Source organism: Pholis gunnellus (assembly GCF_910591455.1).
Source record: "Pholis gunnellus genome assembly, chromosome: 9".
Classification (NCBI taxonomy): Eukaryota; Metazoa; Chordata; class Actinopteri; order Perciformes; family Pholidae; genus Pholis; species Pholis gunnellus.
Window position 1 is genome coordinate 18,368,727 of NC_136535.1, and position 26,102 is coordinate 18,394,828.

The following is a 26,102-nucleotide window of genomic DNA, read 5'->3' on the forward strand; positions in this document are numbered from 1 at the left end:
TTACCTATCAGCCTGCTTACTCCCCAAAGAGCCACGAAGCACTAAGCCGGCTGTGTATTCCCCCCCCTCCCTCTCCCCGGCGCTCCTCTTTCTTTCTCACCTTCAATCCCTCTCCCCGCGGAAGCGTCACAGGGCTAATAGCTGAGGTGACAGCGCCCGGGGTCCCTCAGTGAGACGCCGCGATCCTTTCCACTCTTAAGTGCTCTCTGAAGCTCTACAACCCCGCATGCTACCGCGACTGCTGTCCAGGCTCCGGCAAAAACCAACACTACATAATAGATGAAACTGTCTGTTTGTCAGACAAGAACCCCTTTCCCAGCACCTCATCGCCACACAAGGACACAAGGACACAAGCACGAACCACATACATACATACATTATTACATGCAGTATGCACACACACACATACTGTGCTCACACACAAGCAGGCTAGAGATAATGGGGATATTAAAAGAGCTACAGGGCATTTGGTCACTTTTCTCCCTCCAATTCACATGCTTATGTAAGCCTGTTATGAAGATCGTGGCGCACACACACATATACAGAATGAACCCATCTGAGAGGCAGAAAGCCACTTGGTTTGAGCCTCATTCCCGCCCACTTTCCAATGCCCATTAACTGGACCTTGACACACACACACACACACACAAGTATGCACCAACCAACCAAAAGCGCTTCCATGATCGTTCATCCTCTAAACTATTTGTTGTGGACAAGATAACTGAAGCCTTACAGCCAAACAAGCTATTGTTTGACTGCTAAAGGTAAAACTCACAGTCCAAGTCTAAAATATGCAAAATACCGTGATAAGTATACACAAAGCAACTTCACAACGACATGCAAACCGGCCAGCGGGTTCAAACCCAGAACCCTCTTACTGTGAGGTGACAATGCTAACCACCGCACCACCATGCCGCCACTTAATATGCAAATTATTGATAATTTGCTGTTTTTTTGCCATTATACGTCATAATGATTTTGACAACATTCAAATCCTGCGAGCATGATTACTGCCATTCCCCCTCAGAGCTGCACAAATGAACAAAAATATGGACAAACACACAGACAAATAACTGTTATAGTGGAGCACCTCTTGAGCTCCTAAAAACAGATAGGAATTATTTCACGCACTGTTGATCGTGTCGTTCTTGTTCTCTGTCATCTGCAAAATCTCTGTTAGGAGCTGCAGTGTTTCTCAATGATGGTTAAGCATGTACGACAAAAGGAGCTCATAGCGGCGGTTCAGGCAGGAACATGAAGTCATTAGCATCACACAGATCAATTAATCATCAGCTGATTAAGACGAGTGCCAAATACACACCCACTCACCCACATTTACTATATCATGGTGGCCTATTTAAATGTCCATCTCTAGGTCTGTGCTACTGCTGCTGCCGCGAACAGTTGTCATTGGCCCCCACTGTACTATAAACACAACGCCTACCCCGCCAGCCTTCACCTGTATGATATTCAAATGGATCTATTGCTGCTGCTAACTGTAACTGTAAATTGCATTACCTAATAGGTATGTCATATGTGCACAGAGAAAACTAAATTACAGTGTTTTTCATAACGCCCCAGGGTGGGTCTTTTGCTCTTTTCCGTGCCCGCCATAAATTGGCTTCATGGTCGTGCACAAAAGCTGCTTTGAACAAAGACATTACACAAAGGTCAGCTGTATTTGTCACCATAGTAAACTATGTGAGCTGAAACAAATGGACACTTTAAATCAATGCACCATGCAGAGATTTGACGGCAATGGTTTGAGGGGATTTCAGACTTGTGAGAGCATGTAATGGAGGGACTGCAGCTGCTGTGTGTGTGTTTGTGTGTGTGGCTGCTGGAGGGTTCAGTATATTATTATGTGAAGCACATAGATTGTGAATTTACCTGTGTGCATGAGGGAAATTATGTTCCTTCTTTTTGTCCTTCATGTCTTTATTCATGCGGGTCTGATTGTGTTTGCTTACTTAATTGTGCGTGCAGTGACATGTGTGTTGTGTGTGCAAATGTATGTCTTTGTGTCATTTGGCAGTAGTCAGTCTAGAATAATCAAATGCCTCGTAAAACAGATGCCCTCTGTATTAGTACGACAGTATTAAGTTCATATAATTTAACAATGAATAATAGTTCTATTCAGACATGTTTTGGTTAGTGTCAATGAGCACAAAGTGTCTGTTTTTGTAATGCTGGTTATCGGTTTTCCATTTGCTCCGATTGTCGTCCAAATCCCCTCTTCCTCTTTGTCTCCCCATTGTCTGAGAGACTGTCTCTCTCTATTTCTCACTCTAACTGATGTGCTAGAGGTAATTGTCTTTCTCAATTATCAGTCGAACTCAACTTGTGTCTCTCTCTCTCTTAGGAGTATCGTGGACCAGCTGAGGCGATGTCAGTGTGTCGGCCTTCCTCCGTCCGAACTGCCAGAGAAATACAGAATCTGCCTCGCAGCACCGTTACCAGCACACAGAAGAGGTGTGTGTGTGGTTTTCCCACATCCGTCTATGATGAAGGGTTCAGCAACAGCTAGAATGATGCTGGCGGAAAGACAAATAGACCAACATCTGAGTGTGTGTGTGTGTGTGCGTGCTTGTTTGAGCATGTGTGAGCTTGCGCCTGTGTATCCAGAGGAGCTAAGAGATGTTAGAGCGAGGGAGAAAAAACTAACGAAAAGAGGTGGAGAGAGAAGTAGTGAACAAGAGATGATGATTGCCGAAAGATAGGTATGGTGCTGCGTGGGCAATATAATTGGGCAAGAGCAATGAGGGTCTGTGATGAGAAAAAGAAATTCAAGAACTTGAATAGAGTGCAATGAATAGACTGCATTCCTCTTCAAATTAACAGAAATATGAGAATAACCTTTATGGCTGGACCGTAATCATGGAGACATCCTAAAGTTCACACGCATGACCGCTCTGCGCTCAGTGGATCAATAAATACCAGTGAACATTAAATGATGAAATAAGAGTTAGTTGGGTACCAATGTGGTAAACATTGTTTGCTGTTTTGTCTGCTGTCCACACATGTAGCAACGCTTACCTCCGAGATCAAACTTATTTTCTACATTAAGATCTGCTTTAGCTATCTGCACTACACCGATGATAATAACAAATGAAAAGAAAATAATAAGCAGTGTTAATCAAGGACATTGGGGATGTTCCTTTCCCATGTTCATTTCTCCTGCATATTTCTATTTAGTATTAGAACATAGAGAACAAACAAATAAGATGAAGAGTGAGACAAGGACATGGGAAGAAAATGAAAGGAGGAGATAAATAGACCAAGAGTATGTTGTGTTTGAGTCAATGTATTATTGTTATGAATGCTTTTCTTTCTTTTTCTTTCTTTCTTTCTTTTAGCTGTTGTCATTCCTCTCTTGAACCAGGAGCGGGACAAGGCCATCGCTGTCTTACTGGTGAGTCTTTGCATTGAAGGACAATCAATATGGTAATAAGTTAATAAACCAAAGTAACAAAAGTCTACAGTCTGCAGTCTACAATGTAACCTCCTCCCTTACGAAAAGGTAGATATTTACAGTTGAATAACATACGTGTATTCATTTCTTTTTATTTAACATTCACAAATCACACAACAAAAACACAGAGGCAGCACAAACTGCAACAGTCGAGGTCAGGAACTGAACTGTAATGAAATGTCTGTGTGTGTTGTAGGTGGGCTGTAATCCACTATCTGATCAGGATGAACTGCATCTTAACATGCTGGAGAAACATGTAAGCTCTCTCTTTCTCTGTCTTTTATGGTCAAAAATACAAAAAATAAATAAATGAATTATAAGCTTGGTAACAGTAGCTGACTAACTGGAAGAGTTTGCTTTGTATTTAGCTAACAAACAGGTTTTGGCACAGGGCTTTTATCAGCGTGTTTTAGAGAAAGGGTAAAGAACAGCCAGTATATACTCTACAAGAAGGCATCATTTATTGATAATTCAATGAGAACTAAACTTATAGATGGCCAGCCTCTGACAGATGCTGCATTCATGGAACGTACAGCAATTACACAACAAAAGGTTGTATAAAAAAACGCAACAATTATCACAAAGTCACAAAAATGTCATCACGGAAGCAAGTTAGAATGTAAGCACACAGTGCAAGAACTACAAAACTCTCTTTTATTAAATAACTAAAATATTGCCCCCAAGTTGTAAATTTCCTTTCCTTAAGAAAGTTCATGTTAACACCTCAGTCCTAGAAAGACCGTAACAATGTTTTATCTCAGCAATAACGTGTGTTTTTCATTCATTATCCTGTGTAAGACAGGTGATGTTTACTTCCATGGCCTTTCCATTCATTGTTGTCGGTTCTCTGAAGGACCAGACGAAAGCATCAGACAGTATTTAGTCTGAGGATTTACTCTCCCAAATTTACTTTCAACTCAACATACTTTGGTGCTTGTGTGTGTGTGTGTTTCTGCACACATGCATGTCGTCACAGGCCTCAGTGGCGTGTGCGCGAGTCCAGGCTGTTCAGACGTCCTACCAGAGGCCTCCTCTCAGTCCCTCTCCCATACAGTCCCACAATGCACTGCTGCACCTCAACGTCTCAGACCAGGACTACTGCGAACTGGACCGCAACATTCTGCAACTCTGTGGTATGCACACACAAATGGTTAACAACATAAACCACCTCCTCCACTCTCTCTCATACATTTTACATTTCCCACACCTCGTGTATACAAACACAAAACTGTGAGACAATCACACACAATCGCACACACAGTCACACTGGTATATTTGAGGTGAGGTATGTTAATGGGGCTCTTTGAATTTAGATGGACTCCGTCAGTTGCACAAGGAACGTGTGACAGCCCCTGTGTGAAAACACTGTTTGAAATCTCATGCTAATGCTGTTCTTGTGCACATACACATTCATCAACATTGTTTTCTTCCTGGTAATTGTAAGCAAATTTGAGTTGGCTTCAGTCTCCTCAGTTTTTTTTCTATCCAGCCTCTGCCTCACCTCTCTGCTTCTCTGTCCAGCTCTTTTGTTCTGTCTTCATCTGGAGTCCAGGCAGCCCTCGTTCCCCTGTCTTGTCTTCATTATTAGTCCCTCTGTTGGCTGGTTCCCGTTCACCCTTCCCCGACCTCGCTGTCTCCATCCATCCCTCCCTGGATTGCTTTCTGTCCACTTGCGTACATGCTCTGCATTCCCCCGTCTTCCTTAACGCCAATCTGCCCTTGCTCCTCTCTGGTTTTTACTCCCATCACTCTCTCTCTCTCCCTCTTCTCTTTCAGGTGAGCTCTTTGACCTTGATGCAGCCTCTCTCCAGCTCAAAGTCATCAATTATGTAAGTGGTTGAGATCATCCATGCTCCCTTGTGCACACGCACCCTGAGTTAAAGACGTACAGTACATGCAAAACATGAAATCCTTCCCTTCTTGCTGTCATTACCGGTACCACAAGCTTTTTATCACACGATAGTCTCCCATACTATGCCCCCTCCATATATCTATATGAGAGGCTTTCTGTAAAAAGGAGGGAGGCAGAGGGAGAGGTGCAATGATTTATTGCAGTGAGGGAAAAGCTTTAGTTGGGAGAAAAGACAGAAAGAGGAGTTATCAGCTGTACAGTATGCGCAGAAACCTGACAACAATTTAAATGCATGGAATTATTCACTGATAAAGAAAATATGAGCTAGAGAGGGATAAAGCGAGAGAGAACAGAGATCTGAAGGTTATACTGCATCAAAGGGACAAAGTTACAGCTACAGAGAACCTTACTGCATGTTCTAAGATTCTTTTTTTACACTACTTATTGAGCATCAAGGACTTGTTTTGAAGTTTTGGTAAGTCAGACTTTCAAGGTCTTAACATTCAGCGAGGATTTGCTGAACATCTTTTGGTCAAAATAAACAATTTGAAAATGTAATCTTGGAGTTGTTTGGACATTTCGACTTTATTCTGACATTTTATAGAATAAGCGATTCATTGATTAACCCAGAAAATAATCAGCAGAAACATCGGCAGAATTATTATTACTTGCAGCCCTAATATACGTAATGTCCAGGAAGATTCAGGAGATTCAGGTATTCAAAATATATATATTATCAAACAACAGATAAGACCTTAGATTTTTATTCATGCATCATAAAGAAAAATAATGTGAAAATCTGATGTTACAAATACCCTTCCAAGCTTAAGAACTAAAAGTAGTTAAAATATTGACCCTTTATCTTGAATTATTGCTTAATGAAATGAACTCTGGTGCTTAATCAGAGACTTTTATTCACCCTCTTTTCATTTTCCTTTAACAAGGACCTGATTTACTGTCAGCAGCAGTGATTTGTGTCCTCTTGCAGCAGACAACATAGATACCTTTTGATGCATGGGGACATAAACTCCTTTATGAAATTTGGTTTAAAGCAATCGCCTCCTTTTTAAAGATCAGGGTATTTTTCTGTGAAAAGGGTCAAATCTACAGCTATCACCTACCTGACCTTCCCTGCTACCTTGGCTCTGCAGGACTAGTTCCATGGGGTTGAACAACACTGCAGCAGAAGTGCACCCTGCATTTAAAACGTTGGAAGTGTCGCCTCTCAACCTGAATTTGTAGTATTTTTCCTGCATCTGAAGGAAAGGGGGGGGGGGGGGGGGGGGAGTTGTGATGGTGCAAAAGGCTGCAGGGATTTTAAAATGTATTTCGAATCAGACATGATTTGTTTCGCCTGTTTATTGTTACTGTTGTAAAAGTGGGTGAGAGGGAGGAGACGCGGGAGGAAAGGGAACGGGAGATTGTTCCTTCTGAGGAATTGTCAGATTGTTGGGAAGTGCTTGGGGCAGCTCTCATGGGATTAACTGTATTTGGGGAAAAAAAAGGGGAGGAGGGGTTTATTATTATGTGCGGGTGCAGCGACTTGCTTTGTGTGTGTGTGTGTGTGTGTGTGTGTGTGTGTGTGTGTGTGTGTGTGTGTGTGTGTGTGTGTGTGTGTGTGTGTGTGTGTGTGTGTGTGTGCATGTCGACTGCTTATGTGTGTGTCTGGTGGGGCGAGGGTGTTGGCATCTACTGTTGTATATATCCCTTTCCTGCTTGTTCTCTATCCAGCTCTGTGGATTACAGAGAAGAATGATTTGTGAGGAAACGCAGCTCTTTTGACTGCGTGTGGGTGTGTGATCATGTATATGCTTGTGTACCAACAGTATTTGTGTCATCATGCACAGGTGTGTGTGTGTGTGTGTGTGTGTGTGTGTGTGTGTGTGTGTGTGTGTGTGTGTGTGTGTGTATTCCCACCTCAGCGTGAATTTCAGTCTATGAATGAATGTTTCTCATCTCAAATAACAGCAGAAAATTGGTTGCGACTCTGCAGGTGTTGAGCACACAGCAGAGGCGCAGAGTGCACACACACACTCCTTCTTTTAGACACACACAGACACCTACAGTATATGTGACTGTGTCTCTGTGTTTATTTCATATTCAAAGAATGATCTTGTGTTAAAATCCCAGCATGTTAATGTATTTTCTGTTATTTACATGGTATGAATGTATAGATCACTTATTAAAAGATGACCATGAGTAAAACAATGCAATATTAATGGAAATATATGACAAGAAATATAAACAAATCCTCTCTCTTCATTCCAACATTTATTTTTCTGTTAATAATAGAAATGAGTCTTTATTCACAATGTGATGCTGCTGCAGAACAATGAAGACAACCTTGAATTCTTGCCCCACCCTAGCTAGCCCCAGTCTTATCTTCACACTTCGACTTCGCTCCAGAACATCTTGAATTGAGGCCTTAAAAACAATCTGACTGAGTCTGATAAAGAGAGCTTTTTGTGTGATTGAATTTGTGTTTGTGTTCTCCTTCAGCTGCAGCAGCAGACTCACTCGCAGTGTTGTTGTTTGCTACTGGTGTCTGAGGACAACCACCAGCTTTTCTGCCAGGTACACACACACACACACACACGCACACACTCACAAATAAATGCCATCTACCCTTTTAGCAGGACTCAATTAAATAAGCCGTGACCTTTGAACTCTGTGACTTTTAGGTAGTTGGAGACAAAGTCCTGGAGGAGGAGATGAGCTTCCCGGTGAGACCAACAAATACAATAATGTATTCCTATGAAAAGTCATTTATTTATTCTGTCATTATTTGCATTTATTGGTTCTTTGTTCCCTGTTAAGTGCATCATGCCTTCATTCAGTCAACATTCATTCATTCACTTGTGGTTCTTACACTAGGTGGTACACCAAGTTCTGTTTAAGGGGGGTTGATTGAGACAATAGAATAACCATAGGAAATTATCATTATTATTATTCATATAATGACATTTAACAGGCATTCCATTACGGTGTGAATAGACCGTGTATCTTCAGCCAAATTAATTGTGAAATCTTAAGAGTAGTTAGTATAGGACACAAAAAACACGCCTTAGATTTGTGCTTTAACAAGCCAGGGGATGGACTTCTCTCCAAATAAAAACACTTTATTTACATATTTTAGCTCTAAAATAATCTCCAGGGACTCTCTCATCAATTCTGCTTTCCTCCTGTCTCTCGCCCTCATCATACATTTTTTCTTTATCTCTCTTCTTCTCTCTCCTCTGTTCAGCTGATGTTTGGACGCTTTGGTCAGGTTGTCGAGAAGAAGAAGTCAATTACTCTTCAGGACATCAGTGCTGTAAGGAGACATTTTCTTTCTTATCCATCCATCTATCTAGTCGGCCTTTATATTAAACAGATTTTTTTTTTTTGCCTCTCTTCCTCTCAGGAGGAGCGTAGGCAGCTGTCCAGCATGCTGGGCTGTGAAATCTCCTCCATGCTTTGTGTACCAGTGGCCAGCAGGGCCACCGGTCAGGTGGTGGCACTAGCGTGTGCCTTCAACAAACAGGGTGGGCAGAGGTATGTATGTATATGAAAGACTGTGTCCAAACTGACAGCTATCATGAACCATTTTCCTTTTTGTGATCATAAGTTCACATTGAACCATTTCATGCTGAGTTACGGTGACAACAGACATCTTAGCTTAAAATCACTATAACTTAGGGACAGATGGCTTTACTGCTGAAGTATATTTAAAATGCTGGGATGTCAGTCTGAGATGACTTGGCTTTTCCTAATTCCTGAAGCACTGGCTCATGGTAGAGACAACGATTTATCTGACAGCGGCTTACAGTCATTTTGGGATGGGTAGGCCTGATTGGTTGAGCTCAACAGCTGAGATGTGTTGAGTTTTTAGAAGTGAACAGTTTGCTGCTGTTTCCACTGAAACCAGCAGAATGTGCTGCATGCTCCCTCACGAACGGATGCCTTCACTTTGGAGCTTGTGTCAAATCGCAGTCTGGCTGTGTGTGTGTGTGTGTGTGTGTGTGTGCGTGATGATGCAGATGGCTATGTGATGATCTAGAGTCAGGTCATGAGTCTGACAGCGGGTGGCTTGGCTGCCTGGTTTGGCACCATGTTTTGGCATGCATTTGTCTGTGTGTGTGTGTGCGTGCATGTGTGTGTGATGCTGCCTGGAGCTATGGTGCATGCAATCTCCTGAATACAGAAGCCTGTAAAAACATGCTCCAGCTGTGTCTGTTTGTTAAAGAAACAATCTGGTAGTGTGAGGAAACTTTTTTTTGTTTTAGTGCCTATCTATCTATATAACTATCTATCTATCCACCCATCCATCCATCCATCCATCCATCCATCCATCTGTCAGGCAGCATGTCTCTACTTATGTTTAAGTGCTGGGAGATTAATGTCTTTTATATCTTTTTATTCCCCAAACAGACTTCACTCATATGCTTGCACTCACATACAGTACAGTCCCTCTCCTCTGCATGCTCTCTCTCCCTCGCTCTCTCTCTCTGAAGACTATGATGAGAGGGGATCATGTCCTGTAATTTCTCCCTCTGCCAGTGGCACTGATGACAGAGCTGGCATCTCATTACCATAGTAACAGCAGCGGGATTATAGTCGCAACTGTGCACAAAATGTGATAAATCCATCCTTTGCTTCTAGCACAGTCGTCCTGATTTTAGTAGAGGCATAGATCACAAAGATGCATCCCCTCGTCATAGCATATTCATAAGCAGAGTCTTTTGGAACTTCTCTTGTTCACATGGTAACAGGTCCATAACTCAGTTTCGGTGCCGGGCAGCAGATAAGAACACGGCACATGATGTGAATACACCACAAAAATAATGATCCTGCACCCCAAAAGCAGCAGTCTAAGAATTATTAAGACTTAATATTCAACATATGTACATGTTGAATATTAAGTTGGCAGCAATGTTAGGAAGTATTAGTTAGATGTTGGATTTATTCCTGAGGCAGAGTCTCACACTGATGCTTTCTTTGCTGTGTGTGTCTAAATTATTGTCTTTGGAAATGGACTCCTGCTGGTTTTCATTCTAGCTGCAGAAATGTAGACTTCCTTCTATCTAGACTGCAAAAAAACTAGCTGGTTCCAGCCTGATTTACTAGACTGAGTAATAATAAAACTATAAACTTAATTGCCCTTAAATTGAGCTTCTCAGTGCTTTTTCTAGGCTCGGGTCAAATCCTGCCTCCCTTGCTACGATAGGGAAATAAAGCCCTTGAGCAACACATCACTCAGGACATCAACAGAATAACGTGCCACTGCCCTCTGTAGGCAAAGCGAGAAAACTGCAAGCAATTACCAGCATCACCGTGGTCACTGCAGATAATTTCATGAATCAGTCTTCATTTGCCTGCTTAATGCTGCCAAGGAGGGTGACACTCACATTCACCACCTGCAGGGAACCAGAGTTTGATTGTGTTTGTTTTTTCACGTGATTTTAGTCAATAACTGCATCGTGCCTCTGTTGTAGGGCTGCAACTAATCATTATTTTCATTATCAATTAAAACCGATAATTTCCCAATCAACCCATTTATTGTTTGATCCATATAATGCAGTGGTGGAAGAAGTCATGAGATCTTTAAATTACTTAGTAAAGTAAAGAGCAGCAAAACTTGTTTTAACTGTCAAGAGTAAAAGTACTCGTTATGCAAAATGGCTCAAGAGAGACATTTATCAGATATGTTTTATTGGAATTTTACTTTTCATGAATAGTATAATTTCTAGATGTGTCATTTTAAGAGATGTTGTTTAGTTTAATCTATAACGATGCATAATTCATAAACTGATCATTTTTTGCATATAAAATCTTTTTTACATTTACATTTTCAGTTTACAGTGATGTCAAACAGAAAATTCAGTAAATCCTCATTATTGAGAAGCCGGAACCAGAGAATGACTTGCTTGAAAAATGATTCATCCATTCAGATCAGATTAGTTGCAGATTGATTTTTAAGACAATCAAATTAATTTACCGTTTACTGTGTATGTGTGTGTGTGTGTGTGTGTGTGTGTGTGTGTGTGTGTGTGTGTGTGTGTGTGTGTGTGTGTGTGTGTGTGTGTGTGTGTGTGTGTGTGTGTGTGTGTTATTGTGCCTTGTCTGCTGCAGACACACAGAGGCAGATGAGCATGCAATCCAGCACTGTTTCTGCTACACTTCAACGGTCCTCACTTCAACGTTGGCCTTCCAGAAAGAACAGAAACTCAAAGTGGAGTGCCAGGTATGCTGCACTAGCCCACACACATACTCACTCATGCACACACTTTCACACATATTGCAACACAAATATGCTTGAAGTTAAAGAGCTTTTCTTGTCCACTGTTTTTTCCACACAGGCGCTTTTACAAGTGGCCAAGAATCTTTTCACACACTTGGGTAAGTTCTGTCTGTCTGTGAAGAAAGAATGTCGTCGTACAATTTGCGTTAATGGCCGATATTTATTAAGTGAGCACCTAGTGAAACGAATGGCGCACGTAATTGAATGAGTTATTACCAAAAAGGTGATTAAAGCCAGGACCGTAACCGTAAAATGAGAAGGGCATTAAGTGATGGCTCCACCTCTCTATCGTCTAATTACACTGAGTCATTTAGATTCTAATCCAACAGTAAGCACCAACTGCAGAATAAGTCATTGATGATTCATCGTGATTGCAGGTGCAAAGAATTTATCCACTGGTAGAGCAAATTGCCCTCTCACTGTACCAAACCGCTGATTATAGAAGCTCTTATCATCTTGTACAGCTAATCCACAGCAACTCTCTGCATAATCTCTGTTTCCGTCTATCTGGGCTTTGCTGTTATTCGTTTAATTTCCTCTGTTTTCCCTTTTGATTCCCACCCCCCACCCCCCTCTCTCTCTCTCACTCTCTCTCTCTCTCTAATTCTTTCAGATGATGTGTCAGTGCTGTTACAGGAAATTATAGTGGAGGCCAGGAACCTCAGTGATGCAGAGATGTAAGCCCTCTGATTCATCTTCAAAGGGATGTTTGAATGTGTGTTTGAAATAGAGTGTGTTCAGTGTGGATGTCTTTATCTCCATTTGAAAAGGCTATCTTGGCAATTTGTTCTTAACCGACTTGCCGCTTTTAATTAAAGTTGCAAAATGACCAGAGATGAAATGAGATAAAAAACATCCTAATTTTCTCTGCTTTGCGTCGCTCCCCATCAGCCCTCTAACTCAGTCTGTCTCTCTTTCTCTCTCCTTTCTTTCTCCAGTTGTTCAGTGTTCTTGCTGGATACCTGCAGTCATGAGTTGGTAGCGAAGGTGTTTGACGGAGGCGTGGTTAGTGATGAGGAGGTAAGACACACGAGCATTCAGTTACGCACACACACACACACACACAGACGGATGTATGTGTCTGGAGTCTTTCCTGTGACCTTTTTGAGGAGAGATTTCATGTCTTTATTAGCGAGCTGACAGTAAAGACAGGCAGGAAACGATGGGAGATAGAAATGCAATGACATTCAACAAAAGGTCCCCATCCAGACTAGAATGCAGGACGTTGTAATTACAACGTCAGCGTCATCTCGGTTGCATTCGTTATGCTCTTGCCCCACATATCCTGTCTGACTCTGCTGTCAACAATCAATTAAAAACAAGTGTAAAAGAATAATAGTGTCTCTAGATTACATAAGCAATTGTGTGTGTGTGTGCGTGTGTGTGTGTGTGTGTGTGTGTGTGTGAGTGCAGAAGGAGTTTCGTATTCCAGCAGATCAGGGTATCGCAGGTCACGTGGCCACCACCGGTCAGATGTTGAACATAAAGGACGCCTACTCCCATCCTCTTTTCTACCGCGGTGTGGACGACAGCACCGGCTTCAAGACTCGCAACATCCTCTGCTTCCCCATCAAAGATGAAAACAATGGTACTAGAAACAATGACTTACACACACACACACACACACACACACACATACATACACAACACACAAGTTCTTTCAGTCAACACAAACAAAAAGTCACAACTGCAATCTGCAATTCACAGGTGACAGAAATATTAACTCGGGACACAAATTGGAGACTAGATTAGATTCAAACAATGAAATAGATAAAAGACAAAAACAAGAAAACAATAATAAAAGATGTAAAGCTATAGGTAATTTGTAATTAAGTGTTTTATGGCCATTATCTAATTAGTCAAGGTGTCAAGTTTAAGGATATTACACATTCAGCTTTCAGCAGACTGTTTCAGCAGCTCGGAGCGTAAAAGGTTTTTCCTACTGTACTTAAACACAATGTGGAGACATCTGCTATCTGTAAAGGGAGGTGACCAGCTGCCCCTGTAGAGTCCAGTAATGCACTGATAATGCAATAGCGAGGCTACTGATAATATAATAACGAACCAGATTTAGTTTCATTGCACTATTGGCAGTTGCTCCTCCAGTATCCTGTACAGCACGTACCCACTCTTCCTCTCTCCTTTTAAAAAAACCAAGCTGTTTCCACACATGTGCTCTCTCAGAATAGCACAAAGAGTTGTTACATCACATCCTTTTCTCCTAAATGTTACAGTGCATAAAGTGCAGATTGAAGAGGCAACCATCCTCTGCCTGTTCCATACTTAGAAATTGCATTACGTTGATGCTGCTCCCCACTTCTTGCTGTATCCAAGAAGATTCTTCGATTTGTCTCTACATAGAAAACTGTCAGGTTTAGAGTTTGAATTCAAAATCTTTTTATGTGCAATTAGGTTCACGTTCAGTGTGAAATTAACTTAAGTTAGCGGCCCTATTTGATTCAACGTCTGTTCTGCTCCTCAGACTGATGCATTCTGTGCCTCATTTTCCTTGACTCACATCTTCCACTCTGTATTTTTCTCCACCATCAATTTTCTCTACTTTCCTTCTTCAACTCATTGCCTCCCTCAATGTCTCACCTTCCTTTTCCTTTCTCCATCTTTGCTTCTGTCCTCTTCCCCTTTCTCTAAACGCTCCATCTTCTAGAGGTGATTGGAGTGGCTGAGTTGGTGAATAAAATGAACGGGCCGTGGTTCAACCGCTTTGACGAGGACCTGGCCACGGCCTTCTCCATCTACTGTGGTATCAGCCTCGCCCATGTAAGTCTCCACCTGCAGAAATAACTGACTCTCTGTAACCATTTCATTTTCTGACTCTGTATATTGAATAGCCACAGACGGCTGGTCAGGGACAAGCCATTGAACAGTTTGCAGTGTATTTATTAAATGAAACACCAGTCAAAACACCACTCGTTTTTTATACAACATATTAAGCATAAAGTACATAAACTACACAGTTGCTAGATAAACATAATCGGTTGCAAATTAATTAACAGCTTAAACGTCTCACTTTACAATAGAAGACGGCTTCTATCACTTTCTCTTATTATCTGTCAGCAGCAATTATAATGTATTATAATTCAATCCCTGCAGGTTCCGTGCACCGTGATAATTTCTAATGAAGTTTGACTGCATGAGAGGAATGAAATAAAGTTTAGAATATAAGTTAAAGTGTGTCCGTCCTCAGTCTCTACGTAACGTAGATCTTGTGTTAGTGCTGTCAGAAAGATCGATCCTGTCTGCAAAATGGGATCCGTTCAGTGGGAGCGAAATGCTCAGTCGAGCCTCAAGGGAAATTTAAAGACATTCAGTCTGTGATGGACCTGAGTGGCTTTTATGGTGTAGTTCATAGGCAGTGTACGACTGCTGCAAGCCCATCGACACACATTCAGCTACACTAGTGCATGTAGCTCACGAAGGCGATGATGAAGATAGGCTGTTGTGTTGTATTGTCAAGGTTTTTATTGTTGACATCGATTTTGAATCTATCAGAGCCTTCAACAACCCAGTGGTAATAATTCACATTAACAGGTTTGTTTTTTTTATTTGCTGCAAAAAACTACTTTTTTTACAATGTGATGATTCAACTTTGTCATCATATTTCTCGTCACTGCAGCAACTCTCACCTTTTACAAGAACGTAGTAGAAATATTGATGAAAGCAGTCTTGCGATCGATTGAGTAATATGATGGATTTACAATTGATTTAACATAATGTACCTTAAGAAAGGCACTGTAGTGGAGATGGAGTTCAAGCAGAGACCATAGATTAAGGAATGAAGGACGGAAAAGAAGAGCAGCTACAGAAAGTACAGCTGTGGTGACATTTTATGCGACATTTTCCGATTCACCTTCTTATTAAGCACCTCTTGCCGCGTGTGACTTTTGAAGGACTGCAGGTCACTATAGGAAGTTTATCTCTAAACTGTAAAGATATTTGATTGGAAAAAATAATTGCCTGCTAGGCAGCTCGTTAATCATTGAAACAGGACAACATGCATTATATATCAATGCTCTGTGTGTATCATGGTGTACAGTATGCTGTGGGTTGGGACAAAAATGGGTTCAGCAGGATGATCGGTAATAAGCAGACGATATTGTTGTAAATTATTTATCCCTGTTTGGAAATCAAGCTAAGACTGGTCTAGTAACTGGACTGTACGTCATATAGTAGCCAGTTATGTGTGAAAATCAATAAACTGCATAATGCTACTATAATATGATGTTTGTTTCTCTAGTCTCTGCTCTACAAGAGAGTCCATGAAGCTCAGTTCAGGTCCCACCTGGCCAATGAGATGATGATGTACCATATGAAGGTAACATCACATTTGTACATCTCACTCACTCTCGCACTCAGACGCATTGTATTTACTGACACTGTCCATATTATTTACTCAATATGATTCAGTATGTGTATGTTGCAGGTGTCAGAGGAAGAGGTGACTAAGATCCTGGTAACGGGGGTCGAACCCGTGATGGAGATCCACCCCTGCTTTGCCGAATTCACGTACACGCCTCGCTCCCTACCTGACGACAACACGCCGTTGGTAAGAGACAAGTGCGAAAGAGAGAGACTGAGGGGGATTAGAGACACAAAGTGGAGGATGCCAAACAGGAAAAAAAGAAATGTAACTGATCCTGTTGTGTGTGTCTGCAGTGCATCCTCAGCATGTTTGAAGACATGGGTTTCATCAACACATACAAGATTGACGTGAATACTCTCGCCAGGTCTGACAAATCCATCAATTCATGTACTGAATATAAGAGCCTGTGTGTATGAATGTGTCCTCCAGTTACTTTAAGTAGTCTGCATTGATGAATAGTTTCTGATTTGCTGTTCATTTTTCACTCTTCCTACCTGCGATTTAATTACTTTATCACTCTGTCGAATCCTTTTCCATGATCACGTTCGTGTCAGCTGCTTTATAGTGCGTTGGAGTAAATGGCTCTCGTAACAAAACTGACAAGATATTGATTAGTAGAGCGGGGAAATTAATTGAGTTTGTCAAATTATTCTTTAAGCTTGTGGCTGGGCGGGTTGGTAGGGACAATTTCTGGTGCTACTTCTTCATCATTGCAGCATTGAAAGAAAGAAACAGAACAAGAGCAAACCGCTGCATAGCTTGTAAAGAAATAACTCAATTATATATTGGTAAATCACTTGATTACGTGCTATAAGCAGCATTCGTTGCATGCTGTGTTGTAGATGATAATCAAACTGTTTGGTGTCAGGTTCTGTCTGATGGTGAAGAAAGGCTACAGGGACCCTCCCTACCACAACTGGATGCACGCCTTCTCTGTCTCACACTTCTGCTACCTGCTCTACAAAAACCTAGGGCTGTCCAACTACCTCGAGTACGTATACAACACTCATCCCTCCAGGGACACAAGTAGCCAAACGTTCAGTTGTTTCTAACCGTAATCCTCCTTCTTTCCACTCTTTTTAGGGATATAGAGATTCTAGCTCTTTTTGTCTCCTGTATGTGCCATGACCTGGACCACCGTGGCACCAACAATTCTTTCCAAGTCGTCTCAGTAAGAGCACAAATTATGTTTATTTATCTGCTTTATTTGTTTTCTTATTTACCCTTTGTTTGTACAGGATAGTCCTATCGAGATTTAAAATGTCTTGTCCAATGGACAGCTGGCCAAGATTTAAAAACAACAACAACATTTCTGACTTAACAGTAACAAACAGCAAATTTCATCGACCAATTAATTAGCAGTGTCATTTAGTAACATGTACGTTCAGTGTTCAAATAGTCCTTAATCCTGTTTTTATAATTTTTCATTCTTGTAAAATAATTTAGTTCAAAGTGTCTCTGTAACTCACAAGATGAGGGTGCAAAAAAAAACGTTTAAATCACTTTCACCATAAACGATGCGGGCTCGAGGAATTGTCCGCATGTTTTAAGCGTCAGAAAAGAACATAGATAAGGAGGCAGTTTGTGCCTTACTAAGAAAAATGTACCAATATTCCATTCTACGGCTGTATAAGGAGGACAAACCAACTTTCTCATTCAAACTGCAATGGTGTGTATAGAAACCTGAATCATAGACAAATAGTAAAGCAGCATTATATACTGAATCTAACATTTTCAAAGAAGACTGATTCACTATTAGAGAGAATAAACCTCCTGAATAGAGTGTAGTAGAGCAGCGCTGCATCTGCACTTTAAAAAGCAGACTAGAAACTGACTGTTAGATGCTCAGGATGGAGAATATCAATAAAAGCGCATAGTGATATCAGTCTGTGTTTCTCCCCATCTGTGAATGTGCCCCAGTGAGACACTAGATGTCATTTTGATTAGAAGCATGTTCCTCTGCTCCACTATAATCATCTATAATCACTATAACCCTCCAGCACCTAAATGACGCACACTCCAACTCTCGTTATGCAACAAAGGTCATAACGAGTACAGTTTAAGAGAAGGGTTTTACTGAAGGATAATGTTTCTTTTGAATCAATATAATGTGTACTTAATAAGGATTGTGTTTCATTTGTTTGTCTGTTTCTATTTTCAGCAATCTGTGTTGGCTGCTCTATACAGCTCAGAGGGATCTGTGATGGAGGTAAACTAGCAACCAGTTACATCACATCACAGGGATGTGGGAGAGCAGACTGGAAATCTATCATAGCTCTAACAACATGAGGCATATATTGATATTCATTACATGCACACCCTCCACTGTAGTTCCGTTAAGTTCTGCCATAAGTAATACTATTGAATTTGTATCCCTGAGGTCATAATTAAAGGTTGTGTTGTACTGGATTTTGTTGTGTCTATTTTGTTATGCAGTCCACACCACCACTAAGTATGGCATCAATGCTAATGAGTGCATTATCATTTGCAGCATGTAGAATTCAACTTTTGTAGACTGAAAAATATAATTTTCTTATATTTATTTGTTCCTTCCTTGTTGGTGATCTTCATTAAGTGCGATCTACTAATCTACTGCGATCTACTGTTTTTCACTGGTGCGACACCTAGTGGCCAAATTCAAACTTAAATTCCTCGCAGCAGTGATGAGGCACTCGGACGCATATGAATTGGCTTTGCTTGTTACATTACGACATGACTCAGCATTCTTTTAGAAGCTGCATTTTCAAATGCCGTTGTGCTTTATTTGCCATGACAGAGACATCACTTTGCCCAGGCCATCGCCATTCTGAACACTCACGGCTGCAACATCTTTGATAAGTTCAACAGGAAGGTAAGAAAGAAAGACATTCACACAGTACAAATAGTCTCTCACTTTTCATTTCCATTTACTTCATTCTGCTCTCCCTGTATGTGCAAGGTAAAGTTATATTTTGATGTTCTTTTTAGGACTACACACGCATGCTGGATTTGATTAGAGATGTCATTCTGGCGACAGACCTGGCTCACCACCTTCGCATTTTCAAGGACTTGCAGAAGATGGCTGATGGTACGTATGCAACAGTAGTTCAGTATGCACAGCCACATCTCTACTTTTGCTTGAAACTCACAACCCCGAACAGCAGAGGGCGGCTTGGAAAGCATTTTGTAGGTTTGCAGGTAAGTTTCTGTCAATTTCTTTTGGCTAAATAATCACTGACAAATATACAGACTGTACAGCTCCTCCTGCTGGCTCCTCACAGCACCACCCAAAAGCCACATACTGACTCTAGATTTTCATTATTTCAGAGAGTTGAAATTTCCAGCATTCATCACTGACATTCTTAGTAATCCTCTTCTTTCATTGAACTCTTAACCCTTTTGAAGAGACAGTTGTTTTTCTCTTTTCTTATGTAAAATAATTGGCTGTAACCTACTGCCCAGCGATTTGTTTCGCCTGAATGCAACCAATTATAGGTTATCCTGAGTGGATGTCTCCTCAGTGGAATCAATTGTGTGCTGTAGTTTGAGTAATTGAAGGACATTATAAGCTTTTAAATTAGTTAGTGATTGCCTTGCACCACTGAGTGTGTAACTTGTCAATCACGGACAAACATAGTTTGACCAAACACAGAATGGAAGATTTGCAGCGTTAACATGAATTTTAACATAATTTCTTCTGACACAAACTGCTGGTCCCTGACATACAGCTGTGGCTTCTGATCATCAATTTGTACTATCACATAGTAACAGTCCATTTTGCTTTAAAATGCAATGAGTTTTAAAAAAAAAGAGAGAATATTATTCAGTTAAATGTTTTAATCTGAAATTGTACAGTGGTGTGAAGTTGTCAAGAGTCATCAACAGTGGTTTCCCTCAGATCTTCACAAAGTTCTGTTTTACTGCCAAAGTAAGTGTGTCATTTCAGCTTAGAAAGAGTAATAATTTCTGCCTGTGTTTTGTTTCAGACGGATACAACCGGAAAAACCGTAACCATCGCTCTATGCTTCTGTGCCTGTTGATGACATCGTGCGACCTGTCGGACCAAACCAAGGGCTGGAAAACCACACGCAAGATTGCTGTCAGTTCATAGTCTACACCAATATCTATACTTTACATGATAACTTTACATATGTAACCACACATTTAACTTGTTTGGGGTTTGTGCTACACCCTTTGACTAGTATACTGTGTACAATCATGTAAGTATGTCTCAGTATTGCAGTCCAATTACCCTAGTAATGTAAGGAATTATTAATATTTATATTGAGTAATTAGTGTAGCACACATTGCATTTAAACAGCTTGTTGAAAGATTTGGTATGAGGTCGTGAAAGGTTTGTAAACTGTCTCTTTATTAGTTGACATGCAGTAGCAAGACGTTTCTCCAGAGTGTTGTAGCAACTCTTATTTTCAGCTGCGCATTCCTAAATATTTTCACTATACACTAAAACTGACCCCTTTCTTGGACAATAAAGATGATGGGATTCTTATCTGATACAGCTGGAAACAACCTCTCAATCTATATTCTATTATTTTCTATTCTGTGAAACTGCACTGCATTTTAGGATTATGTTTAATCTTGGTTTGCCCCCTTTTCATTCAGCACCGACCCCCTGACCCTTGTCCTAAATCTTACACCCTAAATCTCCAAACACCTTAAAGCAAATGCACTGTAATCCTTTCTCCCAAATCACAAAAACACATTTCTGTGTAATACATGGCCTGGCTTGTATTATATATAATAATTATTTTCTTACTAGTCAAAACATGCTGGAGGATTAATGGCAAAACAGCAATCACATCAAATACTGAAATGTTAAATGACGTTTCTCTTAGATTACATCATTCTTGTGATTGTCAAATTACAGTAGTATTTTCAAATATAAGAAACTAAAAACACAGACAGGTTGGCATCAAATATGGAATTATGGTATTAGATAGTAGATTGTAACATTAGATTTTTTTATTTCTTAAATGAAAATCCAAAGATCTGAACTGACAGTTGGTTTGTCCAAAAAATATGCCATTAATGAATATTTGAAACGATATTTCATTGTTGTTGTGTGACATTACATAAATAAGTGAGCTGTATTTTAATCGTATACGTAATTAGGGTCACTGTGAATAAGAAACCATACGAGCAATAACAGGTGTCTGTCTTTTTGTGTCCACAGGAGCTGATCTATAAAGAGTTCTTCTCTCAAGGAGATCTGGTATGTGTCACTGGCTGTTAAATGGCATCTGAAACTATTTAAGTGGCTGAAGTGTGTGTGTGTGTGTCATTTTACACAATAGAGTGCTCATTACTCATGTCTGTATTGTGTGTTTGTGCAGGAAAAAGCCATGGGGAACAGACCCAGTGAGATGATGGACAGAGAGAAAGCGTACATCCCCGAACTACAGATAAGCTTCATGGAACATATCGCCATGCCCATTTACAAGTGCGTAAAAATAACTGAAACATTACACCCTGACCCCTTTGATCAAATATCACTTTGTTTTCGGGTCAATACCAACCTTGGCCAAGACATTGCAGGTATTGAACACAGGGAGAGAGTTGAACATTTTCAAGGAATGTCCTATTTATGTTCAGCCGGGAAATATAGAACTTTGTATTGTATTTAGTATATTTAGTTTTTTATCATTTGAGGCTGCTTTAATCATATCAATAATGGCTCAAATGACTAATGTGTAAGGGTTGTTTGCAGTTACAAACACCAGATTCCTTCAGCTGTAAAGAGTATTTCAGCATCTTTCAGCTCATTGTTTTGGTTTAATTTACTGTTTTGATTGGCTCTCATCAGCTGCATTTGTGGCTACAGCAGGCTGCTGTCTTCCCTCATAAACTCACTGTACGCTACCCAGTACCCTACCCAGTACCCAGAACAGTATCAAACAGCAGACAGACTGAGTTAGCAACAAGTTTGTGAACATGGCCAGATATTTAACTCAAGGAGCAAAAATAGAGCTAAAAAGAGATCGAATATTGGTCTGACATTCAGTCAGGTGGTCAGAAACATGACTCCAAATGAACACCATTGCCTGCTGGGTAGGTACAGCATGTCAGCAGTTGGTTTTTAACATATTTGCAATATTAACTTTTTAAAGTTAATGTTGTGTTTGCACCCTGTTCCAACAAATCAGTTATTGCAGATTAACAAAATGAAATGCTGTACACTATGGAACACTGTTGAAGATAAAACATGCAAGACATTGTAATAAAAGAAATGAAGTAAAGTAATCACGTGGAGGCCTTAACTTGACAAAGTATCACGATAACTTCTAACTCACCACTGCCGTCTGTCCTTTCAGGCTCTTGTCTGAGCTGATACCTGGGGCCACTGAGCTGTACGAGAGAGTGGCGGCAAATCGGGAGCAGTGGACCAAAGTGTCCCACAAGTTCTCCATCCGTGGTTTGCCCAGCAACAACAGCCTAGACTTCCTGGACCAGGAGTACGAGCTGCTGCAGTCCCAGGGTGCTTTCGGGAGCGACGACCACTGCCTCAATGGCTGCCTTGATGATGCAGAAGGAGGAAGGGGTCAGTGACATCAGCGGGCTGCTGGCGGTTTCTTGAAGTTTTCCGGGGTCCAATAAGAGGTCGATGATACCTTTTCAGCGACCGAAGAGGGAGGGATCTCTCTGCTGTCAATCACTTAGATGCTTAGCAGGCCATGCAGAAGGGACAGGACAAAGTTTCAAACTAACTGAATCCGACAAGGGATTTGAAACGAGTGGATCCATCTGAGCCGGTTCAGTGATTAGATGCCACATGTTGCTTGTGTCTCCAGTTCAGGAAAGCAGAAGGTAGTGACTTTGATCTTTTTCAGCAGCTATACTGGAAAAAAAAGTTTTTAACCACAAGTTACAAGTTCATTCATACAGTACTGATCCTGATTACGATTGTAAAAACACACACACACAAATGTACATGCACATACTGTTTAGACACACAACAGAGAGAGGAAAAAAACAATTCTTATGGGAAAAAGACTACTTCAACTTCATGTAACAGTGAGATAAAGTGCTATTTACTTTCTGTAAAATGTTTCATAAATGCTTATATTGATTTCAATGGCTCAGCTTTGTTCACACACAAGCAGCTGCCATAGTCCCTCATCTGATGCTTTTGAATGCATGCTATACGGACACCTCATGTATTATTCCTTTTATCTTCGTCAGTGTTGGTTTCTCCACGGCTAACAAATCAATGCGGCCCATTTTTATACCATCGTGACAGATTTTTGTATTTGGCTCTTCAAAAATATATTTGATTAATTCCTCGTTGTACAAGGGAGATTTAGTTAATTTACTTACACAGCCTTATAATCCTTGTGTGTATTTATTTACTTGTCCTCATTTTTGGGGAAGTTTAAGGGACAAATTGACAATCACAGATCAATTAGTCACAGATCCCTGGCCATAATACCCCGCTCCATGCATAAAACATTAAAAAAACACACACCCGGTGCATATGAGCTGCTTGTCACTGCATCAAGTATGCATCTAAACCTCGAACAAAGGTCGCTCATGACCTAAAACGCACCCCCAATTAATTTTTCTCTGCCATCCTTCCCACTACCTTGCACCGTTATCACTTCCTTTTACTTTTTAGATTTCTGATTTCATCATAAACCACTTTAGATGGAGAGCAACCGAAGCCCTTTAAAAGATCCATCTCATCTGTTAGTGTAAATGTGCCAGAGTAGAGCGTGTTATATGGAGTGTGTCATTGAGTGTGTCATATGGATCTGCCTTATTGCGCATCTTTGCTGCCTTTCTTAGAGCTTTTAATATATGAAAATTGAAATAAAGAGTCTGTTTAGTACGTATGTTGTATATTTGTTATAGACATAGTTTGAGTATCAATGTGGTGAATGAATGATCACAATGCTCAAAAGATGTATATTTGTGAAATACCTGTGTGAAGACCTCAGATGTCATGTTCACTTCTTTACATTTTAAGTTATATAAACAACCACCAGTGGATAATAGGCAGACACAACATCTGTTTTTGTTTTGTTCACAATGCACCCAAAAATAGTTTTAAAGAAAGAACTAGAGATGTAGCCATCATAGAAATGACTCAGTCCTGATAGCATCAACAGTTCACTATTGCTGCACCCCAAAGGAAAGAAAAATTAGAGTTAAGTTCTCAGATTGTACCTCATATAAAAAAAGGGGGGGGGGGGGGCATTGGATGTTGTGATACAATATGCCATGTTCAGTTTGACTTCATAGGAAACGCTGCAGAGCTGGATAAGGTAACCAAGGAATAGTTACACGAAGAGAAACGTCTGTAATAGACAGGACTACTGTATGTAGGCTGTGTGGAGGGATGAGAGTGAGTGAACAAATGAGTGGATGGATGAGTGGGTGAGTAGATGAGACAGAGAGAGAGAGAGAGAGAGAGAGAGAGAGGACTGGGGGTAGTTGCGATCAAGAGGGGAATGTTCAGTATAACCGCTTTTTACAAAGCTGGTGTTGATAGTGATGATGCAGACACACACCTCAAGGGATCTTGCCTGAATTTCTTCAGTCGACAATGAAAATATTGCAATCATAGTATTTAAATATACAACTGTTCTTGACAGGGTCTCATGAGGCGGAGTGCTACCCAAATAACCTTCCTCCTTGATGAAAAAATGGTTTGATGTTTGAGTTATACCTACATCGGGATATGCATCGGTGATCTGCCTTCGTCTGCTTCATGGACTGATTATTTTTTACAATACATTTCTTAAAGGGCGTACAGATATGTTTGTAGACTCTCTCTCTCTCTCTGTTTCTCAAGCTCTTTCTGTCACATGTGATTTCCCCACTTATATTACTTTTAAACCACTGTTTCATATGTACCTGCCTTTTTCACGTGCAAAAGGAAGTGTCTGCCTCTGTTACGTAAATACCTATGGCCTCTTGTTAACTTATTTTTAGGTCTGAGTTTCCAAAGACATTTAAGTGTTGGATCACAATGTTTCCATGGGGAAAAAAAATTAGAATGGCTGTGACAATTTTTAATCCAAACTGCTTTTGACAGTCCAGACCGAGGACAGTCGTCTATACTGAGTGTGTATCTGTCCCTTTATGTTCGTTTTAGAGAGTCAGGGTTAAATGTGCCAAGCAAACATTTTCTACTTCCTGGCCAAGCTGCAAGGAGAAAAACAGGCATACCTTAAAATTAGTTTTGTTCTCTAATGTTGGAGGAAAGTTGAGGGCTGCGTTCGTATAAAACTTTTTCTGATACATCATGACTGGTCTGAAATTGCGACTCATTCAGGAAGTATGAATCCAATCTATTTCCCATCGTCACAGAACAGCGGGACTCTAACCTGTGATGTAACATCATTGTAATGAAAGATCACCTGTGACATAATCATTAAAAGTGGCAAAAATATATTTGCTGTAAATATCAAAGTTTTCAAAAACAGAAATGTTACTTGATTGTCATTACTACAATGGGAAGTATTTCAATTCTGTAATGTATTTAAAGTGGTTGCATCCTCTTTTTTTTCATACCATTTTTGAACAACCCCAAGCTTAGACTTTTAGATAGAGATGAAAGAAAACCATATGTGTATTAAGGTTATACATGTGATACTCTACAACGAATAAGAGCCCAAATTAATCTGAAATGTATACATGATGCTTATACTGAGGACTAAATCCTGTCATCTGTTAATTATAATTTTTTTGTTGAGTTCTGAGTGCTGGTGGTCTTGTTCTTCTTCAGATGTAATGAACAAGGACATTATGGATGAAATGTTGAGATCTTTTCTTTCTTTCTTGGAATAAATCTGGTGAAAGGCTTCTTGGTTGCTGTTTCTAAAAATGCACACAACACACCATATAATGTAGCGTCACCATACTCTGCAGACTGATTTATCACAGTGGCATCTCTGTTGATCCTGTTGGCCTATCTCACGTACTGATACTGTATAAGCATGGACAGATTAACACACTGAGGGCCCTGGGGCAAAAATCTACTACAGTCCACTACTCACTCCTCCGTACAGCAAACAGCAAAATCTCCTCTCCACATTCTGCATGTAGCACATGTGTATGTAGACATGCCCACATTATAAATTGCCAATAATATAATATATTAAGGTTATTAAACCAA

The 26,102-nt window shown here is 40.5% G+C and overlaps 1 protein-coding gene across 3 annotated transcripts in view; it reads left to right on the forward strand.

Moving 5' to 3' along the window:
- pde2a (phosphodiesterase 2A) overlaps positions 1–25,776 on the forward strand; it is a 133,417-nt gene extending 107,641 nt beyond the window's left edge. For all 3 annotated transcript variants that reach the window (XM_079166103.1, XM_079166104.1, XM_079166105.1), the window contains 27 exons: positions 2,363–2,472; positions 3,357–3,412; positions 3,669–3,728; positions 4,449–4,605; positions 5,249–5,301; positions 7,824–7,898; positions 8,006–8,047; positions 8,569–8,637; positions 8,728–8,858; positions 11,436–11,547; positions 11,663–11,702; positions 12,218–12,281; positions 12,543–12,624; positions 13,018–13,192; positions 14,270–14,382; positions 15,860–15,937; positions 16,046–16,168; positions 16,279–16,349; positions 16,854–16,976; positions 17,069–17,156; positions 18,147–18,194; positions 18,762–18,836; positions 18,953–19,052; positions 19,951–20,063; positions 21,159–21,197; positions 21,319–21,425; positions 22,297–25,776. In XM_079166103.1, coding sequence (XP_079022229.1) covers positions 2,363–2,472; positions 3,357–3,412; positions 3,669–3,728; positions 4,449–4,605; positions 5,249–5,301; positions 7,824–7,898; positions 8,006–8,047; positions 8,569–8,637; positions 8,728–8,858; positions 11,436–11,547; positions 11,663–11,702; positions 12,218–12,281; positions 12,543–12,624; positions 13,018–13,192; positions 14,270–14,382; positions 15,860–15,937; positions 16,046–16,168; positions 16,279–16,349; positions 16,854–16,976; positions 17,069–17,156; positions 18,147–18,194; positions 18,762–18,836; positions 18,953–19,052; positions 19,951–20,063; positions 21,159–21,197; positions 21,319–21,425; positions 22,297–22,531 — 2,539 coding nt within the window. In that variant the 3' untranslated portion in view covers positions 22,532–25,776. The remainder of the gene's footprint in view (positions 1–2,362; positions 2,473–3,356; positions 3,413–3,668; positions 3,729–4,448; positions 4,606–5,248; positions 5,302–7,823; positions 7,899–8,005; positions 8,048–8,568; positions 8,638–8,727; positions 8,859–11,435; positions 11,548–11,662; positions 11,703–12,217; positions 12,282–12,542; positions 12,625–13,017; positions 13,193–14,269; positions 14,383–15,859; positions 15,938–16,045; positions 16,169–16,278; positions 16,350–16,853; positions 16,977–17,068; positions 17,157–18,146; positions 18,195–18,761; positions 18,837–18,952; positions 19,053–19,950; positions 20,064–21,158; positions 21,198–21,318; positions 21,426–22,296) is intronic.
- Positions 25,777–26,102: the final 326 nt, after the last annotated feature.